The following is a 21,952-nucleotide window of genomic DNA, read 5'->3' as shown; positions in this document are numbered from 1 at the left end:
AATCAAAGACCAAAAAATGATTAAAAGACTTATGACCGACCATGTCCACATGACTTACAGGCAAGTGGACGACTGAGATTGTTCATATTACACTAGCTTTGCCTTCTGGGAAAGCCCAGTGGAATTGCAACAGGGGTGACCGAGATTTTTGGGTCGCCTCATGATGGACAATGTCCACTGGACTTGTAAGCAAGACAGGGGGCTGATATTTTTTCAAACACTCTGAATTTGCCTATTGGAGAAGCCTACTGAAGTCAGAATGGGTTAATGACATAGATTTTAGGTTGAAAACTTATGGCCAACAAGCCGCCTGAGCTCGCAAGGTGAACTAAAAAATTATTCTATAAATATAATTAAGTAATATTTAAAGTTGGTGTGAGCGGTGAATTCCGCTCTGCCAATTACACCATTTTTTTCCCTTTTTGGTTTTTGTTTTTCTGGTCCTCTTCTGCATTATCCGCTCAATATAGCCTATACACTATGTCTATAAACTGGAAGATTTACCCTTGGTTCTCGCTCAATAAACGTCTAAGACTTGCAAAACTCTCGTGTCTTTGGAACTTGTGATTTGTTCCGTATTGATTCGAAAAATTCGATTCGAATATCCCTTTTTCACAATGTCGATTACGATACCCCATGTCAGGAAGAAATCTTTCAGTTTTCTTCCATCAAATTTGTTTTGAATCTATAAGTGTCTCAATTACTGTTGAGATGACTAATTCACTGTTCTCAGAGAAAAAGTCGTAAAAAAAAGTTGAAACATGGTTGCAGCTAAATTGAAAAAGAAGAGTGTCCAAATGAACAAAATCGTGGCACAACGTGAATAATTCCACGCGTTAAATGGCTTTGGTAACAAACAACATGTTACTAGACTTCAAATAGTAGTGAAATTTCATCAGGAATGTCAAGAGAGAGCCGATTTTCCCTGACGGTAGGTCAGAGAGTTCAAACACCCAAAATGTTTTTCCGACTCGTAAAAACGTTATTAAAATGAACATAAACAAATTTTTGATGTAATTTTTAAGTTTTTTTTTGTGCTTTTCTTGTAAAAGTTTTTTTTTATTGTAGCACTAGCGAATAAATAAGTTGTGTACCTCCTTGTGTTTTCTCAACTCTTAAATTAAGTCTACCACGCAACATCTGTATTTGAGTTCTATCACTTTTTGAATTTTGAAACAGCTCTTCCAAGTCTGCAATTTTCATCCCACGTCCAATCAAAAGATGGTGCTCCAAAGCTTGTTCTGACTAAAAATATACGAGAAAATTAGTTAGCTGATAAAAATATTTTCCTGTTGCTAAATTTCTTTTTATCTTAATATATATGTATATATCAAACATGATGTTGCAAGGTATCAATTCCAGACATTATAGACAGTAGCACCTATGATAAGGTGCTGCCCAATCGGAAATTTTCCATTTGCTGTACGGCCTATCAACCTTAACAGCTGATGATAATCTTACTGTGGTGACTAACAACAAGTGGCACATCATCAAATAATAAACACTATCACTAACGTGCGACCACAGAGAAAAGAAGAGTTTACACGTAAACAATGTTGTGATTAAAAAACTCCGCTCTTTTTCTGAATTTCTGATTTTACCATTATTTTTACAAAAGGCTTTAAGTTTTCTCACAATCAGATTTCAAAAGGGTAGAGCTATATTTTTCCTCCAGAGATTGCATTGGATTTGTCACTCATCATTAATTAACTGTGTTTCAAAAAAAGAGAGAGGGGGTTATATCCCAGAAATGTGGAATAATATCATTGGCTGGGTATCTAAAATAAAACTCAGAAGAAACCAATGGAATTTAGGCGCAGTTTTTAACACCTAAGCATAGGAAGTGGAGTTTTCTCTTTGGTGCTAAAAGAACAAATACAAAAAATAAATATAAAAGAAATATTATTTAGATTCTGAAAAACTTATATTAAAACGGGCTTCATATTCTATTCACATAGCCAACGAAGTTCTAATTTCCTATAAATCCTCTCTTATGTTACCTACTGCCCCATTCAAGGACCCCCAGATTTTCACTTGACCTCAGCTGGCTAACAAAAACGCACAATCCAGGGAAGTAGCTTATGTTAAAGTAACCAAAGGATTTAGATCTAAACTGAATCGTAGACAAATGATCACATTAACAATATTTATAAATTAATTAAAATTTACAAATTTACAACTTACAAAATTACAAATCATAAGATTTACAAAATTATAAAACACAAATTTACATTGAGAAGTATGATACCTGTTCTGTTGAAGCAGTAATCTGTAAGTAATTATCTGTAAGTAATCTGTAAGTAAGCAGTAATCTGTTGAAGCCGAGACCCAGTAATCAAGTCAAGTGTTTTTGAACCACTGTTTCTCTTAAGGAAATGAGATTTTAAATCAATAGGGTACGCTATAATTTAGCGCGGATTAACGCTAAGAGACTTAATACATTTTTTTTCAGCTGAGAGATATAGTTGAATAGCTGTTATTACAGTATTACTTGTTTTGTGCATTTAAAGTCATTGTGATATTTGGTGTAACTCTCATAAATATGATTTTTGTTTATGTGCTGAGAGGTGACAAGTGGTATATTTTTCAGCAGTTATGCTGACAGCATGTTTAATTTTTATTAATATGATTAATATAATTAATTTATTAATATAATTATTAATATAATTAATAATATAATTAATTTATAATATAATTAATAAATTTAATTAATTTATAATATAATTAATAAATTTAATTAATTAATATAATTAAATTTATATTAATATAATATAATATATTATAATATTAATTAATATAATTAAATTTATATTTATATAATTAAATTTATTAATTAATATAATTAATAATGAATTATTATAAATTATTAATATAATTAATTTATTAATTTTTAATATTGTTTAAATTTTACATAGTGGTTTTTGTTTCATTTGAGGAAGTCCGATTTTTTTTATATTTTCTCCTTTTTTGTGCATGTTTCCCCCCTACTATTAATTCGTGTAATGCATTTAGAAACGGCAGTATTTTTGGGTTTTCTGGTGTTTCGGTACTATTCTTTCGTCTTTATTTATTCATAAATAAATAAGACAAAGCAACTAGTTCAGATTTTTAGGATATGAGCTAGAATAATGTTCCTAAATTCACAGAAAGTATTTCGTTTCGGCTATGATAAGGGCTTGGTAATTTGAAAATAACAAAGTTAACTTCTTTCGCTCTGAGACTGAACACCGCGTTTCACTCAAAAACACACGGTGCATTTTTCTGGAATAGAAGGAAAACTATTTAGTATACTGAGATATTAGTAGTTTAGAAATGGTACAAACTGGTTCACTTTATTACTGGGCAAAGAGAAAAAAAGAGATTACGTTCCTTCAATATTATCGGTTTACACTTCTGAAGCATTTTTGCACGACATACACATAACTAGTTGTTACTAGAGAGAAAAAAATTCCCATCTTTTAAAACTTTGATGTTTTAAACCCTGCTATGAGGGAAATTCAAAAAACAAAAATTTTAAACAAAAAGTTAAATTCCCCCTCTTTGGTTGTCTTGAGGGAAAATTTAAGACAGCAGTCAAGATTCTTCACAAGAAGTTCCTGTGTTTATCTGCTACTGAGCCCCCCATTTATTAAGTAATTATAGCACACTTCGCTAAATCATTTCTGCAGAAAAAAGGAAACCAGCTTGTAGATCCTTACCTGATACCCAAAGCCACCCATAAAGAGCTTCTTATGTGTTGAAGCGTGGTTGCGCTGTATCTTTAGCCACGCGTCGTTGCTGGGCACAAAATATGTATACTTTCGATTTGTATCACCCAATCGGAGGTTAAAGCCACTTTGACTCCCAAGAGTTGCACTATCACTGTAAAAAGAAAGAACAAATAAAAATTTATGCTCTCTTATTAGTGGACTATTCTACACAGGGGAGGATATGTTCAAAGAAGGTCAGAGGAGGTCAAGCTCATTTCAAATAGGGGTTAACAGCGAAAACTTCTTTTCAGCTAGTAATCTGATCAAGCTTTTCCAAAGTGATGGAATAAATGAAAAGACAAAGATTTTCAAGTAATAAACACTAGACAACCAAGGAAATACAAGCCACTCAAAGGGAATATGGATAAAGCCTATAAAGTGAAATACTGAATTTTCACAAAGGAGATGCATGACAAGATTGGAATACCAATTAATTACTTACTTAAGTCTTATCTATCCTAATGAGATGTTTTAGGGTTATTCCTTTCGATATCTCATAGATCAATGGTCTGATAAAGTAGAATAAAGCTTTCCAGGGGCAATATGATGATATTTGCCTCGATTGGCCACAATTAATAAATTACTCCCAGAAGGAAGGCAGAAGAGGGCTTGTGCTACTTTTAATGACTATGATGCACCATGACTTTCACTTAAAGTGCTTAAAAGTAGTTCCTATGGCATTGAAATAAAGGTTAATAATACCATTCTATAATTATTGATGGCCGTAATTATCAAAATCAAAAAATTAATAAAACTACTTGGTTGTCAAACATCGAAGGCACCTTTCTGATTCTTGTTCATTGACACAACAACAAATATATTTGGATATGCTGCTTTGTCAGGTATAATTCTAGACAGTTGGATAATACTTTCCCGGTTAAAATTGTAAATCCACCTCTCGCGAGGTCATCCCCGTTTTTGGCGTCCTTCAGTAATCCCATCGAGGTAAATCTTGGGTACTCCCAGAAGGAAGGCGGAAGGGGGCTTGGGCTACTTTTAATGAGTATGATGCACCATGAACTCCACTTAAAGTGCTTAAAAGTAGTTCTTATGGCCATAAATCTAAAAAACCTACTACAGTCATTAAACAGGCAAAATCCAGAATAAATGTTGGATGCTGGAATGTAAGATCCGCTAAACAAGAAGCCACACAAGCTTTTCTTGTCCATGAGATGGAGAAGTACAACATAGACATACTTTGCATATTCGAGACCAGAATCTCCGGTTCTGGCTCTATAGTTATAACGGCTCTTGGAACACTACATCAGTTCCACTTTTTCTATTCCGGAGTAGAAGATAATTCAGGATTCCATAGAGTTGGTTTCATCATGAACCAAAGAACCAGAAACGCTCTCCTAGAATGGGAACCAGTCTCCTGTAGAGTTGCTAGAATCAGACTAAAAGGAAACCCTGCAAATGTTCAAGTTTACTTGAGAACTTGAACTTGAACTTGGCTCTATAGTTATAACGGCTCTTGGAACACTACATCAGTTCCACTTTTTCTATTCCGGAGTAGAAGATAATTCAGGATTCCATAGAGTTGGTTTCATCATGAACCAAAGAACCAGAAACGCTCTCCTGGAATGGGAACCAGTCTCCTGTGCTAGAATCAGACTAAAAGGAAACACTGCAAATGTGTCGATAATTTCTACCTATGCTACCACCCGTGACGCTACTGAAACGACCAAGGATGATTTCTACGGTGAACTGCAGCAGTTGTCTTCTTCTATAGCCGCACGTGATTACTTGATTGTTGCTGGAGACTTCAACGCAAGAGTTGGTCCATCTGACCAGACCACAAGACAAATCCTGGGAAAATTTGGACAGGGTCACAGATGCGAGAATGGGCAGAGGTTGGTAAACTATGCCTTGATGAACCACCTTGTTATCACCAATACCATATTTCAACACAAACCTAGCCACCTCTTAACTTGGCATTCAAATGACGGTGTCACTAAGGCCTAAATTGACTTCATTCTCGTACGCTAGCGCTGGAGAAGCTCCGTGCAGGACTCTCACTCTTACAACGGCACGGACACAGGCTCACAGTCTGGATCTGACCACAGGCTCGTCGCAGCAAAAATTTTGCTACGTCTTGCAATTCGAAAAAAAAACAAGTCCAAGGTCGGCTTCGATATCGGTAAACTTCAAGACAAAGAAGTGCGGCAGGCCCTCAACTTGGAACTAACTAACCGGTTTGACGCCCTCAGCTCTGATGAAAACCTAACCCCCGATAAGAGATGGGAGACCTTTAAAACCGTGATGACAGAGACTGCCGATAAGATCCTAGGCCGAGCAAAAATCAAACGACAAGACTGGATAACCGCTAGAACCCTGTCAATAGTCGGTGAGCGAAGACAAAAGATGGGAGGCCTTAAAGAAGAAACAAAGGAGTTACGCAGACAGGTAAAACGCTCTGTTCGGCTGGACCGCCACCAAATGTGGGAAGATGCTGCCGAGTCATTAGAGAAAGCGGCACGCTTACATGACACCCACAAGCTTTACCAGATCCTGAAGGAATCCGTTGGTAAGAACGCTGCTGTCTCAGAAATAATCAAAAACAGATCAGGAAAAATCATTAGTTGTCAGAAGGAACGTTCAGCAAGAAGGAAGGATCACTTTCGCTCCTCCTGAACCCATCCCCTTCATCTGCTCATGATGCATTCCCGCCTTCCGTCTCTAAAGAGCCTTACGATATCGAGCTGGATACACCGACCAGAGCCGAAATACTAAAAGCGATCAAAATCCTAAAAAACCACAAAGCCCCAGGTGAAGACGGCCTCCCCCCGGAACTATACAAACAATGCCCTGAGGTCACTGCTGAACAGCTCCATGGCATTCTCGAAGAAGTGTGGAGGACCAACACTTTTCCAAAAGATTGGAAGACATCAGTCATCCTCCCTTTCTATAAGAAAGGAGACAAAACCGAATTCAAAAATTACCGCGTAATAAGTCTCATAGACATTGCCGTCAAAATATGCGGGATCATACTCTTGAACCGCTTCAAAGGGGCAAGGGAGGAAAAAACTCGAGGAAATCAAGCCGGCTTTCAACCAGGTAAAGGCTGTACTGATAATATCTTCGCCTTTTGCCTCATTATCGAGCAGTTTTAAAGGTACAACCTACCCCTGATCTTGATGTTCCTGGACTTCATTGCCGCCTTCGACTCTGTCACTCGCCAGAAACTTTGGAAGATCCTAGAGAATGACGGAATGCCGCTGAAGTTTGTTGAACTGATGAAGGCATACTATGACGCTTCAGTGAGCCGAGTTAGAATCTATGGCGAAGAAACCGTTCAATTATTGCATCGATTGGGTGCTTGAAAATGCTCTATCGTCTTATCCAGGAGCGCAGGTTGGACAGAATCTGTCACTGACTGACCTCGATTATGCGGATGATGTTGGCCTCCTGTCAGACCCTGTAGAAGCCCAAAACATGCTGACAGCGTTGTGGCCTGGGCAGACCTGATCGGCTTGAAAGTCAACACAGAGAAAACGAAATTCATGGCTATTAACAACGACACAGGACCATTCCCACTAACTGTCAACCAAGTTCAGCTGGAAAAAGTCAACCGTTTCACATACCTAGGCTCCCAGCTTTGTACTGACGGATCTTCTGACGCTGATATCCAACAGAGAATACAGAAAGCGCAGACAGTCTTTGCCTCCCTTCGGAAACCCTTATGGAATCGCCGTGAAATCAGTGTCCAAACGAAAGTTCGAATTTACATGGCACTGGTCCGCACCGTTCTCCTTTACGGGTGCGAAACATGGTCGGCGAAACTACAACAAGAGAATACACTTAAGGTGTTTGAGCATATTTGTCTACGAAGAATTCTCAGAGTACAGCTACGTGACCGTATCTCCAACGTGAATATACGTCGAATGTGCAATATTCAGAGAGATGTTGTGCTCACTATTAAAGAACGCCGTTTGAAATGGTTGGGCCATGTATTACGGAAACCGCCAGAGTACCTGCCTCGCCAAATACTTCTAGTTGAGCCTATTAGCTACTGGAAGAAACGCCAAGGAGGACAGAGGAAGAACTGGTGGAACCTGGCCAAGTCAGACCTTGAACCAATCGGGGGTTTCAGAAAATTCGGTCACAGATGGTCAACACAGTGGCTCGCCTTTGCAGAGCAGCTGGCACAAGATCGATCAACATGGTCCAAGAAGGTCTCTAAGATCATCGATGCCGGGCGAGGTGGAAACGCCTGATTCCCGCCACAAGTACAAGTAAGACCCAACAACGTACAATTCTGGATAGTTGGATAATACGTCCCCAGTTAAAATTGTAAATCCACCTCTTGCAAGGTCTTCCCCGTGGTTGGCGTCCTTCAATAATCCCATCGAGCAAAATCTTGGGTAGGAGAGCAGGATTCATTCTCTTGATATGCTCGAACCGACGAGGTTGCTGTCTTCTAACTTTGTTTAGGATCGTAGTTGAAGTACAAATTGTAGTCAACAAACGTTACTGTCTCCTAACTTTGTTTAGGATCGTGGTTGAAGTGCAAATTGTAGTCAACAAACATACGTTTTTTTTTATGCTTTTAAATATGTAGCACGAAATTAAAGATATTTTGGTAAAGACTTAGTAGAACTGATGCTCCAATCCAGCCATAACAACTGTAGTGGTTAACCAGGATTCTATGAATGAATTACATCAGTTCACATATTTAATTAGGTAGACGAAAGGATAATTAGGTAGACGAAAGGATAATTAGGTACCCCCATTCACTGAATATGGACGAGGTACAGATCATAATAAGGTACAGCTATGAGCTAAGCTCCAACTTCCCACCAAGTCTGGTTGGGGTCTAACATATCCTCATGGTGGTTGTGCTCATGAAAGTAATTTCGAGATCCCCCTTCCTCGTCCCATCGAAATCGAATCAACCCAATGGTTTGAAAGGGCATAACTAGGATACTAACTTTTACTCCTACCCAAGTTTGGTTGAAACTCAGCAATCCCTTTTCACATGATAGCCTAATGGCTAGAATTTTGGCACCCCTTACGTTCATAAGTTAGATTGTTCGCCGATCACAGTAAAAAAAAGAATTAGGAGAATATATGTTACCTCTGATAGTTACCTTCTGATAGTCCTAATAACAAGAATCAATGGAATCCCTCCCCCTACTAAGGCCATATCGTGTCTAGAGCCCATAAACGAACAACAGAAATTTCCAAAAATTCATTTCGGTAAATATTCCCTCCGCAACGGTTCAATTGCACCCAGACACTTCAAAAACCACTAGGACTCTAACTCGCACTTCGCATCAAGTATAGTAGGAAGTCGGCCTCCTCTTCTGGTAGACGTGCCGATGATAGAATTTAGTGACCTAAGTTCTCTTGACCCACCCCCCTCTCCGCAGATACACAAAAGGGAATAGAATCCCAAAATTCACAAATAGCACACTCAACCTCTTCCTAGAGAAAGTTTGGTTGAGATAAACCAACCCTTTCTGATAAATATGTATGCAACAAGAGATTGTAGTCGCCCTTCCTCCTCCTTTGGATGTGAACCATAGAGATTACCAACAATTCATTTCGGTAAATGTCCTGATTAAATGAACTGAAGGACCCTTCCTTCTACGATGGTTGAGTTGCACCCTGGCACCTCAAAAGACCACTAGGACTCTAACTGCTACTTACTACCAAGTTTGGTTGGGAGTCCGTGCCCCATTCTGGTAGACGTGCTGATGAGCAGAATTTAGTGAACCCGTTGTGAAAAATGTGTATACAACAAGAGATTGAAGTCACCCTTCTACCCCCCCCCCCATATGTGGTGGGATCGATAAAATACATATCAGATTCATTTATAGAATAGAAACACAGCAACATGAAAAAAGAGACTTTCAGAAACAGAAATGAAGGCTTCTTCATTGCCAATGCAACAAATTCAGAAATGACATTCCATATGCAGGAATAGCACATCAAGTAATATTTCCGAATTTTGTGTAGATCCGAAAGATATTTCTAACTATTTTCCTCATGGTATGACATTTAATAATTCCCCAAAAGGCATTAATTTAAAATTTACTCTTTTCCTACAAAATTTCGTTAGGACTTGACAACCCTTTTGATAAATATTCTGACGACAAAAATTGAAGACCCTCTCCCTAACGACACAGATTGGATACGAACTCCTAAGAGTAGAATTAGGACACTTACTCATACTTCCCACCAAGCTTCGCTAAAACTGCTTTGGTCGATCTTGTCAAAATTGTTTGGAGCCCCCCCCCCCCGCATAAGAGGCCAAAACTGGTAGGGGACCAGTAAGGGTGTAGGGGTAGGGGTAGCGTTAGGGGTGTAATGATACAAATTTAGGGGCTAATCTTTCTTTTCTTCGCAGCAAAAATCTGAGCGGGTCCCCAAAAAGCAAAGGTAGGACACAAGCTCTTATTCGCCACAGTCAAGTGTCCTTACCCCTATTCTATCAACTCTAGTGCAAAAGTGTTTGATTTTTACTCGTTGCAGTCGCCAAAACACCCCTTTATGTTGTTTTATTAATTTTACATAATCAGAGCACGGGAAGCTTCAAAAAATGTTGCATTATTCCACTGTCATCGGAAGTAAAGACCACGTGTCACTTATAGAAGTTCCTCATATTCTTTGATCGGAACTGCATATTCAGATAAAATTTGGAAGTAACTGAACGTTTGCAAGTGGTCAAAAAATGGCTTACAAACTTAACAAACTTATCTGATAAACAAACAAAGTCACTGAGTTGAAGAAAACGATTTAAAATAATAAAAATCATTGTATACTTTTGATTTAATTTTTACTAGTATAAAAATAATGTCGCCACATTCAATGCCATTCCGAAGTTTTGGCTATTCCACTGGTAACTCCTTAAAATGCTTTTTTAGTACCTCTAACCATATAACGGCTTGCAACGAGTAAAAAAAAAAAAACAACAACAAAAGGTAAGAAATAGGTAAGCACAAAAGGTCAGCACTTGGACAATCCCTATCAGTGGTGCTGATTTCCGTTTCAAGGCCCTTCAGGGGGGTTGGGGACCAGCCATCCTGTGCTTTCGCACACCCTTCCTTTTTAACTTCCCCAAATTTCTCCAGATACCCCATTAAGAATCAGGTTGACTCTGGCTGAGCTGACGGAGTCACCCGTTCCAAACCAAATAACCAGTGACATCAGGACTTGAACACCTATCTTCACGGACAAAGGGACAAAGGTTTTAAAGCCTTGCAACGAGTGATTATATCAAAGCATATTTGATATTTAATCCAAGTCTATTTTGATGTGCACCTCTTATTCTCAAATTAACTAATTCTTATACTCTGATCTACGTACCTCATCATAGGATCTGATAAAATTTTATCCAGCATTGAAGCTGAAGGAATTCCAAGAATTTTATCAACAATGTGAACTAGCCCATTCAGAGCAGCTATATCCCCTTGAACTATCGTGGCGTTGACACCACCACCTTCAACTGTTAGGGTACGGTTGCTTAGCTGCCCAATTGCATTAAAATATAGCTTCCTATGACGATCGGCTGTATCCACCTGTAAAATAGAACATACTTTTCATTAATTATACAGTTTCTGTGTGCCGTATAAATCGTTTGAAAAAATCCAAAAAGTGTTGCGAGGCACTTACTGGAAGCTTTATTTATTGCATCTCCCGACAAAATATTCAAGACCAGTCAAAAATCTAATCCATTTTTTTTTTTTTTTTTCCAAAGTGTGGTACATCATATTGTTTCCCTAAAAGAATAAGTTAAAAAAAGGATTTTTTTGTCGTATCTTGAATTCAAAAACCTTCCTTACATAACAAAATGGTATCAATAGCCACAAGAAAGCTCTTAATACTTCTACCAGTTTCTTCATTCATCTACAAACTACATTAAACAGCAGCCAAAATGTCATTTACTCTGCCATTTTGCACTCTTTTTCTAGTAGCCTATTAGAAAAAAAATATAATATTGCTCCTCAGGATCAAAATGTTCTCAACTTAAGAAAAGAAAATAACAATCATACTTCAACATCATCATATATCTTTCAAAACTGGAAAAGAGCTTTCCCATGCACACTATTAGAAGAAATGGCACACGGGAGTGGAAATTTCACATCCATTTTCGAGAAATAATTTTTTGAATCTAAATTAATCCTAAGCTACCAACTATTCTGCAGAATAAGCGAAAATGAGCAATTTTTTCTTAAAATAAACAAGTATCAGCTGATTTTGAAGATGATCCCAAATCAAGACTGAGACAGGGCGACTTTAGAGCTATTCTTCTTTCACTGTTCAAAATTTCCCCTCCCCATGAAACATTTCTACTTAGACTACAAAGCTATTTTTGATAGATTGCATTACCCAGTTAATACCAAAAAGGCGGATAAAGTCAGTGGCGGTTTTAGGCCTAGGGAGGGGCAGTTGCTCCTCCCTCATAGTTCTTATAACATCTGACATTTAATTCCTTTTTTTCATAATTTTACACTCCCATGGTATACCCCCCTCCCAATTATGAGGCTTAAAACCACTACTGAATAAAGCCAGCGATTAGTGGGGATGCAGAAGCTTACATTCGGAGGAGACACAATTCGACAAGAACATCAATTAAAAACAAACTACAGCGGAAATCACAAAAACACGCAGATCGTGAAAATTTGGAATTTCAAGCTTGGATAGAGGCCAGGGGGGCCTTTATCTAGCAAAAAAATCAATGACAATATTTAATTTTTCTACAAATAGATAACTGGATTAAACTGTATTATTATTACACCAGGCTAAAGCTTGTTTTTCGAACAATATTGCAAATTTTTCAAAGCATAATTAATCATTTAAGAATACTAAAAGAATGATAACAACACTTTTAATTATGATAAGCTAATACTGAAACCTAGTAAAGAATTATGCTTAAAGCATAAATTGTATAGGGTGTTCATATAAGTAGGCAGGCGGGATTCCAGTTTCTTTGTAAATCTCTTATTGGTTGTTAGGGTAGCGTATATTTTGTAGGTTAGGGGTGAGGGGAACAGAAAAGGAGGGAAGAAGAAAGCAAATTGTGTGCTTCTAAAGGAACAATTATGTTATGTTATCATTATAATTGTGTTAGTTCAGTGAATTTACAAAATGAGTTTTCTAACAAGCTTTTGATTCAGGAAAGATTTTTCATCTTTTTTATTCCTTATTCTATTCTTTTATTATTTTTTATTCTCTTTTTATATTTTTTTTATTTTGTTTTTTTAATTTTTTTTCTTCTTATTTTTTCTATCTTCATCAATAAAGAATATATTTATGATAAAATATATGTGATGTGTACGAATAAACTTGACATTCATATGATAATTTTATCAAGTTGTGACAAAAGCAATGAGACGCTTTCTAATGCAACTTCTGTATTATTAATTGTGGATTATGTCTTAATTTCAGGCAATTAAGCATACCTCAAAACAGATATTTTACCTCAACAACAGTCCTTAGCTCAATGTCATCACTTGAAACTCGTCTTCGAACTAAATGCAGTTGTAAAACTTCTCTTAGCTTTTCAGAATTTGCCAACAACCGAGAAAGGATATCTTGATCTGCATTTATGAAAGCATCGTTGGAGGGGGCAAATAAGGTTAGTTCACCAGCCCTTGTTATTTCTTCCATAAAATCAGGAGCGTAGTCCTTAACAACCTTGTAAAATTCCTGTAGTCTTCCATTTCTTTCCTCCTAGAATTAGAAATCAGTAAAATAAAAGATGAACTTCAAATCCTTTGATTTCATAGAAGTTGAAAATACACAAGCAAATAAAGATGATTTAAGGCAATCGTAAAAACAAGGATACCGAGGGAAAAGAGTTGAAAATAAAGAATAAAAAATAAGGAAGAAGAATAAAGAATACAGAAGTTGAAAATACACAAGCAGAAAAAGATGATTTAAGACTATCGTAAAAGCAAGGATACCGAGGGAAAAGAGTTGAAAATAAAGAATAAAGAATAAGAAAGAAGAATAAAGAATATAGAAGTTGAAAATACACAAGCAAAAAAAGATGATTTAAGACTATCGTAAAAGCAAGGATACCGAGGGAAAAGTGTTGAAAATAAAGAATAAAGAATAAGAAAGAAGAATAAAGAACATAGAAGTTGAAAATATAAAAGCAAATAAAGATGATTTAAGACTATCGTAAAAGCAAGGATACCGAGGGAAAATAGTTGAAAATAAAGAATAAGGAAGAAGAATAAAGAATATAAAAGTTGAAAATACTCAAACAAAAAAAGATGATTTAAGACTATCGTAAAAGCAAGGATACCGAGGGAAAAGAGTTGAAAATAAAGAATAAAGAATAAGGAAGAAGAATAAAGAATGAAGAAGCTGAAAGAACTCAAGAAAAAAAGATGATTTAAGACTATCGTAAAAACAAGGGTACCGAGGGAAAAGAGTTGAAAATAAAGAATAAAGAATAAGGAAGAAGAATAAAGAATATAGAATTTAAAAATATACAAGCAAATAAAGATGATTTAAGACTATCGTAAAAGCAAGGATACCGAGGGAAAAGAGTTGAAAATAAAGAATATAGAAGTTAAAAATACACAAGCAAATAAAGATGATTTAAGACTATCGTAAAAGCAAGGATACCGATGGAAAAGGGTTGAAAATAAAGAATAAAGAATAAGGAAGAAGAATAAAGAATAAGGAAGAAGAATAAAGAATATAGAAGTTGAAAATACACAAGCAAAAAAAGATGATTTAAGACTATCGTAAAAGCAAGGATACCGAGGGAAAAGAGTTGAAAATAAAGAATAAAGAATAAGGAAGAAGAATAAAGAATAAAGAAGTTGAAAGAACACAAGAAAAAAAGATGATTTAAGACTATCGTAAAAGCAAGGGTACCGAGGGAAAATGCAGCCCAACGGATATTTGTTTTAAATTAGTATAAATCTTTGGGAACACAAATCTTATCCAAGGGATTGACAACCATCTCCCCTAATCTGTATTTGTTTTTCAGGTTTATGTAGCTCTGGTCTTTGGGTAAATCCCTGAGATATGATCTCCTTGATATGAGAGACTGTTACTTGTTATCTCATTCTTTTTTATGCAAAATATATGTTAATACGTGCATTAGAAAATGAATTACAGACATACAATAGAATAAAACTAATGAGAATTTCCACGATTGTGAGTAAGATGTATGATTTATAATTAATTTCAATTTATTGTTGCTGCCATATCATTACTATTAGTACTGCCATAATGATAGATGAAGTTTTAAAAGCCAACATATGTCTAATTTTATTTTAATAAAATCTAATCCATTTTAATTTAATAAAAAATAATATTTTTTATTAAAAACTTAATATTTTCGTTTATTTTCCATATAGCTTAATCATTTCAAACTACGTATAACTTGTGCTATGAGTTAGACAAACCGCATTGGTACTACTGCCTTCTCAACTATGCATCGGCACTGTTTCTGTTTTCTGTTTCTGTTTTTTATTGCCTGTTTCTGCCTGTTTCTGTTTCTGTTTTTACAAAAAACAGAACAGAAAACAGAAACAGGCTACCTGTTTTTGTTTTACCTGTTTCTGTTTCTGTTCTGTTTTTTTTTCCGTTTCTGTTTTTTTTTTATCTGTTTTCTGTTTTTTTTTTCTGTTTTTTTTTTTCAAATGCCGCGCTATCTAGCGGGCATGATACCGAAACGCATGATACCTACCCGTACCTACCGTACCGAAACGCACATCTAGCGGGCATGATACCATGATACCGTTGATTTTTGAATTTAAACAAAAAGGAAATAGTTGTGGGAAAAGTCAAAGTCATGGCCAATTGTAGAAAAAAGCTAAGACAGATTGTCCAATTAAGTGGGCAACCCAGTCAAGGTTAATTTTACCCCTTTGATTGCCGTTGTGACTGTCTCCCATTTATGCTACACCTCTCCGTGCATGCATGTCCCTTGACAATGCCGAAATAGAGTCAACCCGTTGACTACGGGTTGACTACTTGAAAATTTTCCTCTCATGCATGTCACTCCACAATGCTCAACTAGAGTCAACCTCTCATGCTAATTCACGGCGGGGTAAATCTGAGCGAAAGAGAGAGAAGCTTGAACGCTATACAGTGGACATGGGCTAGATGGGAACCCCATATGACAATGTCTCTACTGTTGGTATATGTGTAGCGGATGGCTATTACCGCTTGAGCAACGGTCTAACCATTGACGGCTTTAAGGATTCGTGCTTTAAGCGGCAAACATGGGCTCAATGAAATCCCATATAAAATAGGAATATAGCGTTGGTATTTATTTAGAGCAATGGGTTACCGCTAGAACAGCGGTCCAACAAGCCACGGCTTGAAGGCATCCGTACTTTAAGCGGTGAACCTAGACACCTTGGTATGTGTGTAGCGGAGGGTTATTACCACTTGAGCAATGGTCTAACCATAGAGCGTTATAGAGCGTTGGTATTTGCTTAGAGCAATGGGTTACCGCTATAGCGACGGTTTAAATAGCCTCTAACTTAAGCGGTGGACATAAGCTAGATGGGATGACTCTGTGTCTGTCTGGTATATATTAGCAAGCAGCGGTCTAAGTAGCCTCGGCTTGAAAGCATCCGTGCTTTAAGCGGTGAATATAGTGTTGGTATATGCTTTGAGCAATGGTTTACCGCTAAAGCAACGGTCTAAGAGCAACTAGGGTAAATTGTCAATTATAAATGACATTTAAGCTTGAAAGGAATATAGCGTTGGTATCACCCGATTGGACACATTTTATGACAAATTTCGCCCCCCCCCCCTAAAAATACGCTAGTGTGTTGAATTACACGAAGTTGCTCATCTTTTGTATGTGGCTACAAGGATTTAACAAGAAGATGTTTTCTTTCCTATTAGAAATAGAATAAGTAAGGAAAAAACAGGAAAAACAGCTGTTTTTTTTTAAAAACAGCTGTTTTCTGTTTTTTCGAAAAACAGAATAGATTACAGAAACAGGTCACCTGTTTTTGTTTGACCTGTTTCTGTTTCTGTTCTGTTTTTTTTCTAACTGTTTTTTTCTGTTTCTGTTTTTCTCAAAAACAGAAACAGTGCCGATGCTTATTCTCAACTGGTGAAGGCTTAGAAGCCCAAAAATGCATCCTCCTCCCTTTTCCTCGATTAAAGCTACACCATATCTTGCTGTATCTATTGCTTTATTGGCTGGTGAAGTCATAAAATCTCAAACGTCTACTTTTCCATTTTGATTGAAAACCAATTAGTTTAATTTGTTTCTGGTATAGCCTAGATACTCCTAGCTACTCTTAACTTGTGTTGTATATATTGTGTTTAGATTTGGGACAGATTTGGGACATTGAGTGTAAACCCTAAGAGGGATTTGGCATGCAGTGCTTAAAGAAATTATTTCCCCGCTTACAAAAAAAAATTACCGGTGGATCCTTGGGATCTTCGCGAGGGGTGGGGGCAACTCACCCCATTCCCTTCTGTGAACGTATTGAAAAATTAACTAAATACAAAGTAGATCCATAAATTTGTTTATTACAGACTATTCACCACTGTAACTGCATTAGCTTATCACCATTCTTTATCCAAACAATGTTCTTAATTTATTGTTGGCCCAGATCCCGAACCAATATATTCAGAAGACCACTTCTTTATTGATTCTACAAAAGCTTCACGTCAGGAGTCCAGATGTCTTCCTTATGTTAGAATTATTTTATGTCTTGTTAGAGACAAGACAAAAAAATAATACAATTACCATGTACCCATAAACTGAAGCCAACAAGACTGTTTTTGCGCAAGTAAACATTTCTGTTCTTGGGAAAGGGAGCTATATCATGAATTTACAATCATTTGTTTTTTCCAAAAACTAATTTACACTAAAAAAAAATTCTTTGTCAGGAACTTCACAAAAATAAATAACTAATTGTTAAAAAAATTTTGAAATAAAAAATGCAGATAATTTTTGGAGACCTTCAGGTAAAAAAAAACATCAACTTTTGATTACCTTTATATCAATATAGGCAATATAGGCACAATAAATTTGCATCTTAATATAAACCCGATATCTGCAAGGTTGGAACAGATCACGTGGACTTGGTCTTAAGTACCTTCTTCTTCATATCCTTGTTTATATTTTTATTCAGACGCTTTATCTCATCACAGGAACCAAATTACAGGCCCTGTAGCAGGTTGCTGCAGTTGAGATCGAACCCCGGGCCCTGTATTTCCGAGCAGAGATCAATCACATTTCGCCACCATATGACGGAAATGTATAGTCACTTAGTAGGAGCTTCGGTGAGGTCACTCTGCGTCCCCAGGCGACACATAGGAGACCCTCCTGTAGATATTTAGGAGGCCTTTATTAGGAAGGAAGGCACGGACCAAGGGACACTAAATTGTCAAAAAAACTACGAGACATCTTAATATCTTCACTTCCCCTGAAATTCACGAAGACATTGACCGCTTGGCCAGACATGCTACCCCTAAGACATTAGAGATTTCAAAGGCCATTCTTGGCAAAATACTTATGATTAAAAACTTTGGATCCCTCAAGGCATAATACGGCTATGTGACCAGAAACATCTACACAGCAACGAATCGGACCAAAGTAGCCGCAATGTCTACAAACGTCTCAAACTAAAAGTTGAACAGAAAGTCAGGAAGGCATACCAAAACAATAGTATCGAGAAGTGTAAGGAAAACGAAACCAATTCAAGAAATGTAACAACCATGAGCTCTCCACCAGAAAAGATATGTCTCTAATCTAGGATGAACAAGGCAACGACATCGATGACAAAAAAACAAAGCTCAATTGATGGAAGGATTGTTTCGAGAGGATATTTGGCCTGTAAAAGGCAATGAAGCCAAGTGTCCTAGGCTCCTTCCAAATCAAAGACTGTGGCACCCCGCCACTTCCCCCGTTCGGAGAATAAAGTGGAAATACAATTCCTGGAGGATGGCAAGGCTTCAGGATAAGATAGTGATGACACGGAGCTAAAAAAAAAACACTGGTTTAGAAGAGGTCGTAGACCTATACCGTAGTGTCACATCAGCCACCTGATCCTACTGAATATGTTGCAAGACAATGATGTCAAGTAAGATTAGTCCCAATCGATAAAAAGACTCAAAGAAAGAGTGATAAAACCATCGGCGTGATAAGTCACGAAACTAAAATCTTGATTAGGATCTTCCTCCGTAGAACCTAAGCAATTACAGTTCCTATTATTGGCAAACATCGAGCAACTTTCAACCAGGACGATCCACTATCAATCATGTCTTTACCCTGTACCAACTGTTCAAGTGGTACATCCAGTTTGATAGAAGATCTGTGAAATTTTCACTGATTTACGATGGGTCTCTGACCTTTTACGGAGGGTCGATTTGCGGCATAGGGGTCGGCACCGTTTCCGTTTCTGTTTATATCCACCGTTTTCTGTCCTTTTTTTAGAAACGGAATAAACAGAAAACAGGTATCCGTTTTTTCACTATCCTTTATGTTTCTGTTCCGTTTTATTTCTTGTCGTTTTTGCGTTTCTGTTTTTGTTAAACCCGTTTTTCTTCATTGTCCGTGTTTCAGTTGAGAATAGAATCCTATTGAATTTTTGCCACTTTTATTGGATTTAGACACTCACCATGTATAGAGTCTGGATTCTTGATAATCTCAAATCCAAACAAAATCCCAGCATCCAGGGTGAGTTTTGTCAGTTCAGAAAATGTCTGAACGAAAAGGAGCTTGTATTCAGCGAAACTTAAGTAAGTAGAAATTTAAGGTAGGCTAGTGTAGTTACATAGATATATTAAATTAAAAGAAAAACAAGTTTTTTTCCAACTGAAAGTAAGGAGCAACATCTTAACTTAAAACGAACAGAAGTTATTATGTATTAGTACTTTCAAATTTATTCTAATTATATGGCCTTTGTGATTCAGGGGTCATCCTTAAAGAATTGAAACAATGGATTGGGGACTTTAAGGACTTTTTCGGAAGCACAGGGACACTTTTGGGATTATACAGAACCTGTTTACAACTTTTGCTGTGTTTTATACTACACCGTCAAATATAAAGGAGCTGTTGCGCATCTAATGATAGGCTACATAGAAATGTGATCGTCAATTACCCGGGCGTGTGTGTGAATATTTAAAAATCTGCAGATTTTCAGAAGTGGACATTTTTTAGAAAAAATAGATTCAAACACAGCCATCAATTTAATCTAGAAGTTTGTTCTACTTACTATGCCCTAAAATTGCGCAGCATGAAAAAAAAAGGCTATGTTAGAACAAAAATTTACATAAAGGATATCAAAATAACAAACAGACAAAAGACAACAAAATACCTCTGTGCGAGTGTGCATCAGGCAAGGCAGTATCTAGGGAGGGGATGAGGGTTACGGGGTTTGAATCCCTTCGAAAAAATTTTCCGGCTCGTAAGAAAATGTATATAAACAAATTTTTGATGCAGTTTCAGAAATTTTTTATTGAGACCACCCCCCCCCCCCCCCGCTACGAACAAAAATCCTAGATGCGCCCTTGGTACCAAGAACAGGAAAGAATTAGCCCTTTTCAAAGAAGAAAAAAGCACCCTATAGAAGGAATAAAAATAATATTAACAGCAGAGTACTGCAGACATAAGACTCCCAATTCCAAGAAATAGAAAATAGCAGGGAAACGATATCAAAATATAGGACATTTCGAAGAAAACGGCAAAATATTCAAAATGCAGGAGGATGCCCTCCATACCAGTTGGCAGTCCTGTGGTGGCGCAGTGAATTTGACCTTAGCTTGGTAATACGGGACCCAGAGATCGAATCACGCTGCAGGAATGCACTGCAGGGCCGACGCAGGGACCTTAGTAGTCAAGAAGCGTCGTTAATTCTTAAATAAATAAAATACCAGTTGGCACTTAAGAATAGAGATAACCAGCATGCTAGGCGACTCCATGTATGTTTTAAATATTGCACGAGTAATCCAAGTAATCTTCATAAGCATAAACAGAAAACCTCCTTTTCAATAAGAAAAATGGTCCGAAGAAACCCAATGGTCTTGGAAATATTACAAATTAGATGCTAAGTTGATCTCCCCTACAATTTTGACATCTCCTCCCTACAAACAATATTCTGATGCACCTTCACCCAAAAGAAAGACCTTTATCGTATATGGGTATTAGTTTTGTGTTCTATTCATCTTCTTCCAAACTTTCCAAGGATATTCTTTAAGAGTAATTCCTTTCCATCATTCTCCATCCTTCTCAGTCCTTTGAACTTTTTCTCTTGGTAAATACAGACTTGTATTTAGCCTTTTCGAATTTATTACCTTCTCTCCCTTTCTTTCTATTTTATCTTTCTAATAACGTTAACAATGCAAATTTTACAACAACTGTGAATCATAATGACTATAAATTTTAAAGAGTGGAAGATTACAAACAACGCTTCAAGCTGTTTGCTAGCCACATTTAGCTATCCTATTTGTTCCTATTTAAAACTAGCATAACTAGTAACGATTTAAGACATAAAAAGTGAAGATGCGTGACTTCTGTCCCATTCTTCTTTATAGTTTGCGATGCAGTATGTTCTTCAGATTTGGAGTATATTGGAAAACTGAAAACCTAATGAAATCGGAAACTCGAGACATTCTCGGAGAAGAACAACCAGCAGCGCCATCTAATATCTCTAAATGAAAGCCCACAGTTGAGATCCACATTAGGTGGCCATTCACACGGGGCTTAGGCGTAGTGGTTATCACATCTAGGTTCCAAGCTCCTCCGTTCACAAGCAGTGTTGTTTCTTGAACCTGGTTCTACAAGACCGACCAATCGTGGCTTATGAATTTGGCGCAAGAATTGAAAGTTAAAAAATGATGAGGAGGTTCAGAACTTGGCGTTTTTGTGTGTTTTGTCAGGACCGGGACTATATATTCTTGCAGCAAGCCAGACTGGCAAAAGAAAAAAAAAGACATGGACATGGTAAATCATCAGAGACCCTGCTGGTGAGTTGATTCAAATTGAACTATTATTACACCTGGGATTGAGACTCTGAGACTCGTGTCAACGGAAACTTTTTGTCAAGTCGTAGTCGTAGTTGTGACTATGACTGCGACCAAGCCCCGTGTGAATGGTCACTAACTCTGCAAGCCAATCCTCACTATCATCAGCTGTTGCCAGATTTTTGCAATACAATTTTAATCACCATGATTTACAATATCACGCAAAGGAATTTACTGAATTGATTAAGGTCTTACTTAAAAGAGCCTTGCTCCTATTCATAATTAAATAAAAA

General features: G+C 37.0%; 2 protein-coding genes across 3 annotated transcripts in view; both read right to left on the bottom strand.

The window, feature by feature from the left end:
* Nucleotides 1-21,952, bottom strand: part of LOC136040691 (uncharacterized) — a 146,436-nt gene that overhangs the window by 45,095 nt on the left and 79,389 nt on the right. The window lies entirely within an intron of this gene.
* Nucleotides 1-21,952, bottom strand: part of LOC136040558 (fasciclin-1-like) — a 98,124-nt gene that overhangs the window by 9,561 nt on the left and 66,611 nt on the right. For both annotated transcript variants that reach the window (XM_065724773.1, XM_065724775.1), the window contains exons 8-11: nt 13,176-13,427; nt 11,061-11,272; nt 3,699-3,861; nt 1,095-1,245 (exon numbers count right to left, since the gene is read on the bottom strand). In XM_065724773.1, coding sequence (XP_065580845.1) covers nt 1,095-1,245; nt 3,699-3,861; nt 11,061-11,272; nt 13,176-13,427 — 778 coding nt within the window. The remainder of the gene's footprint in view (nt 1-1,094; nt 1,246-3,698; nt 3,862-11,060; nt 11,273-13,175; nt 13,428-21,952) is intronic.

This window comes from Artemia franciscana, chromosome 21, assembly GCF_032884065.1.
Source record: "Artemia franciscana chromosome 21, ASM3288406v1, whole genome shotgun sequence".
In the NCBI taxonomy this organism is placed as follows: domain Eukaryota; kingdom Metazoa; phylum Arthropoda; class Branchiopoda; order Anostraca; family Artemiidae; genus Artemia; species Artemia franciscana.
This window is presented reverse-complemented; position numbering and strand designations above follow the sequence as displayed.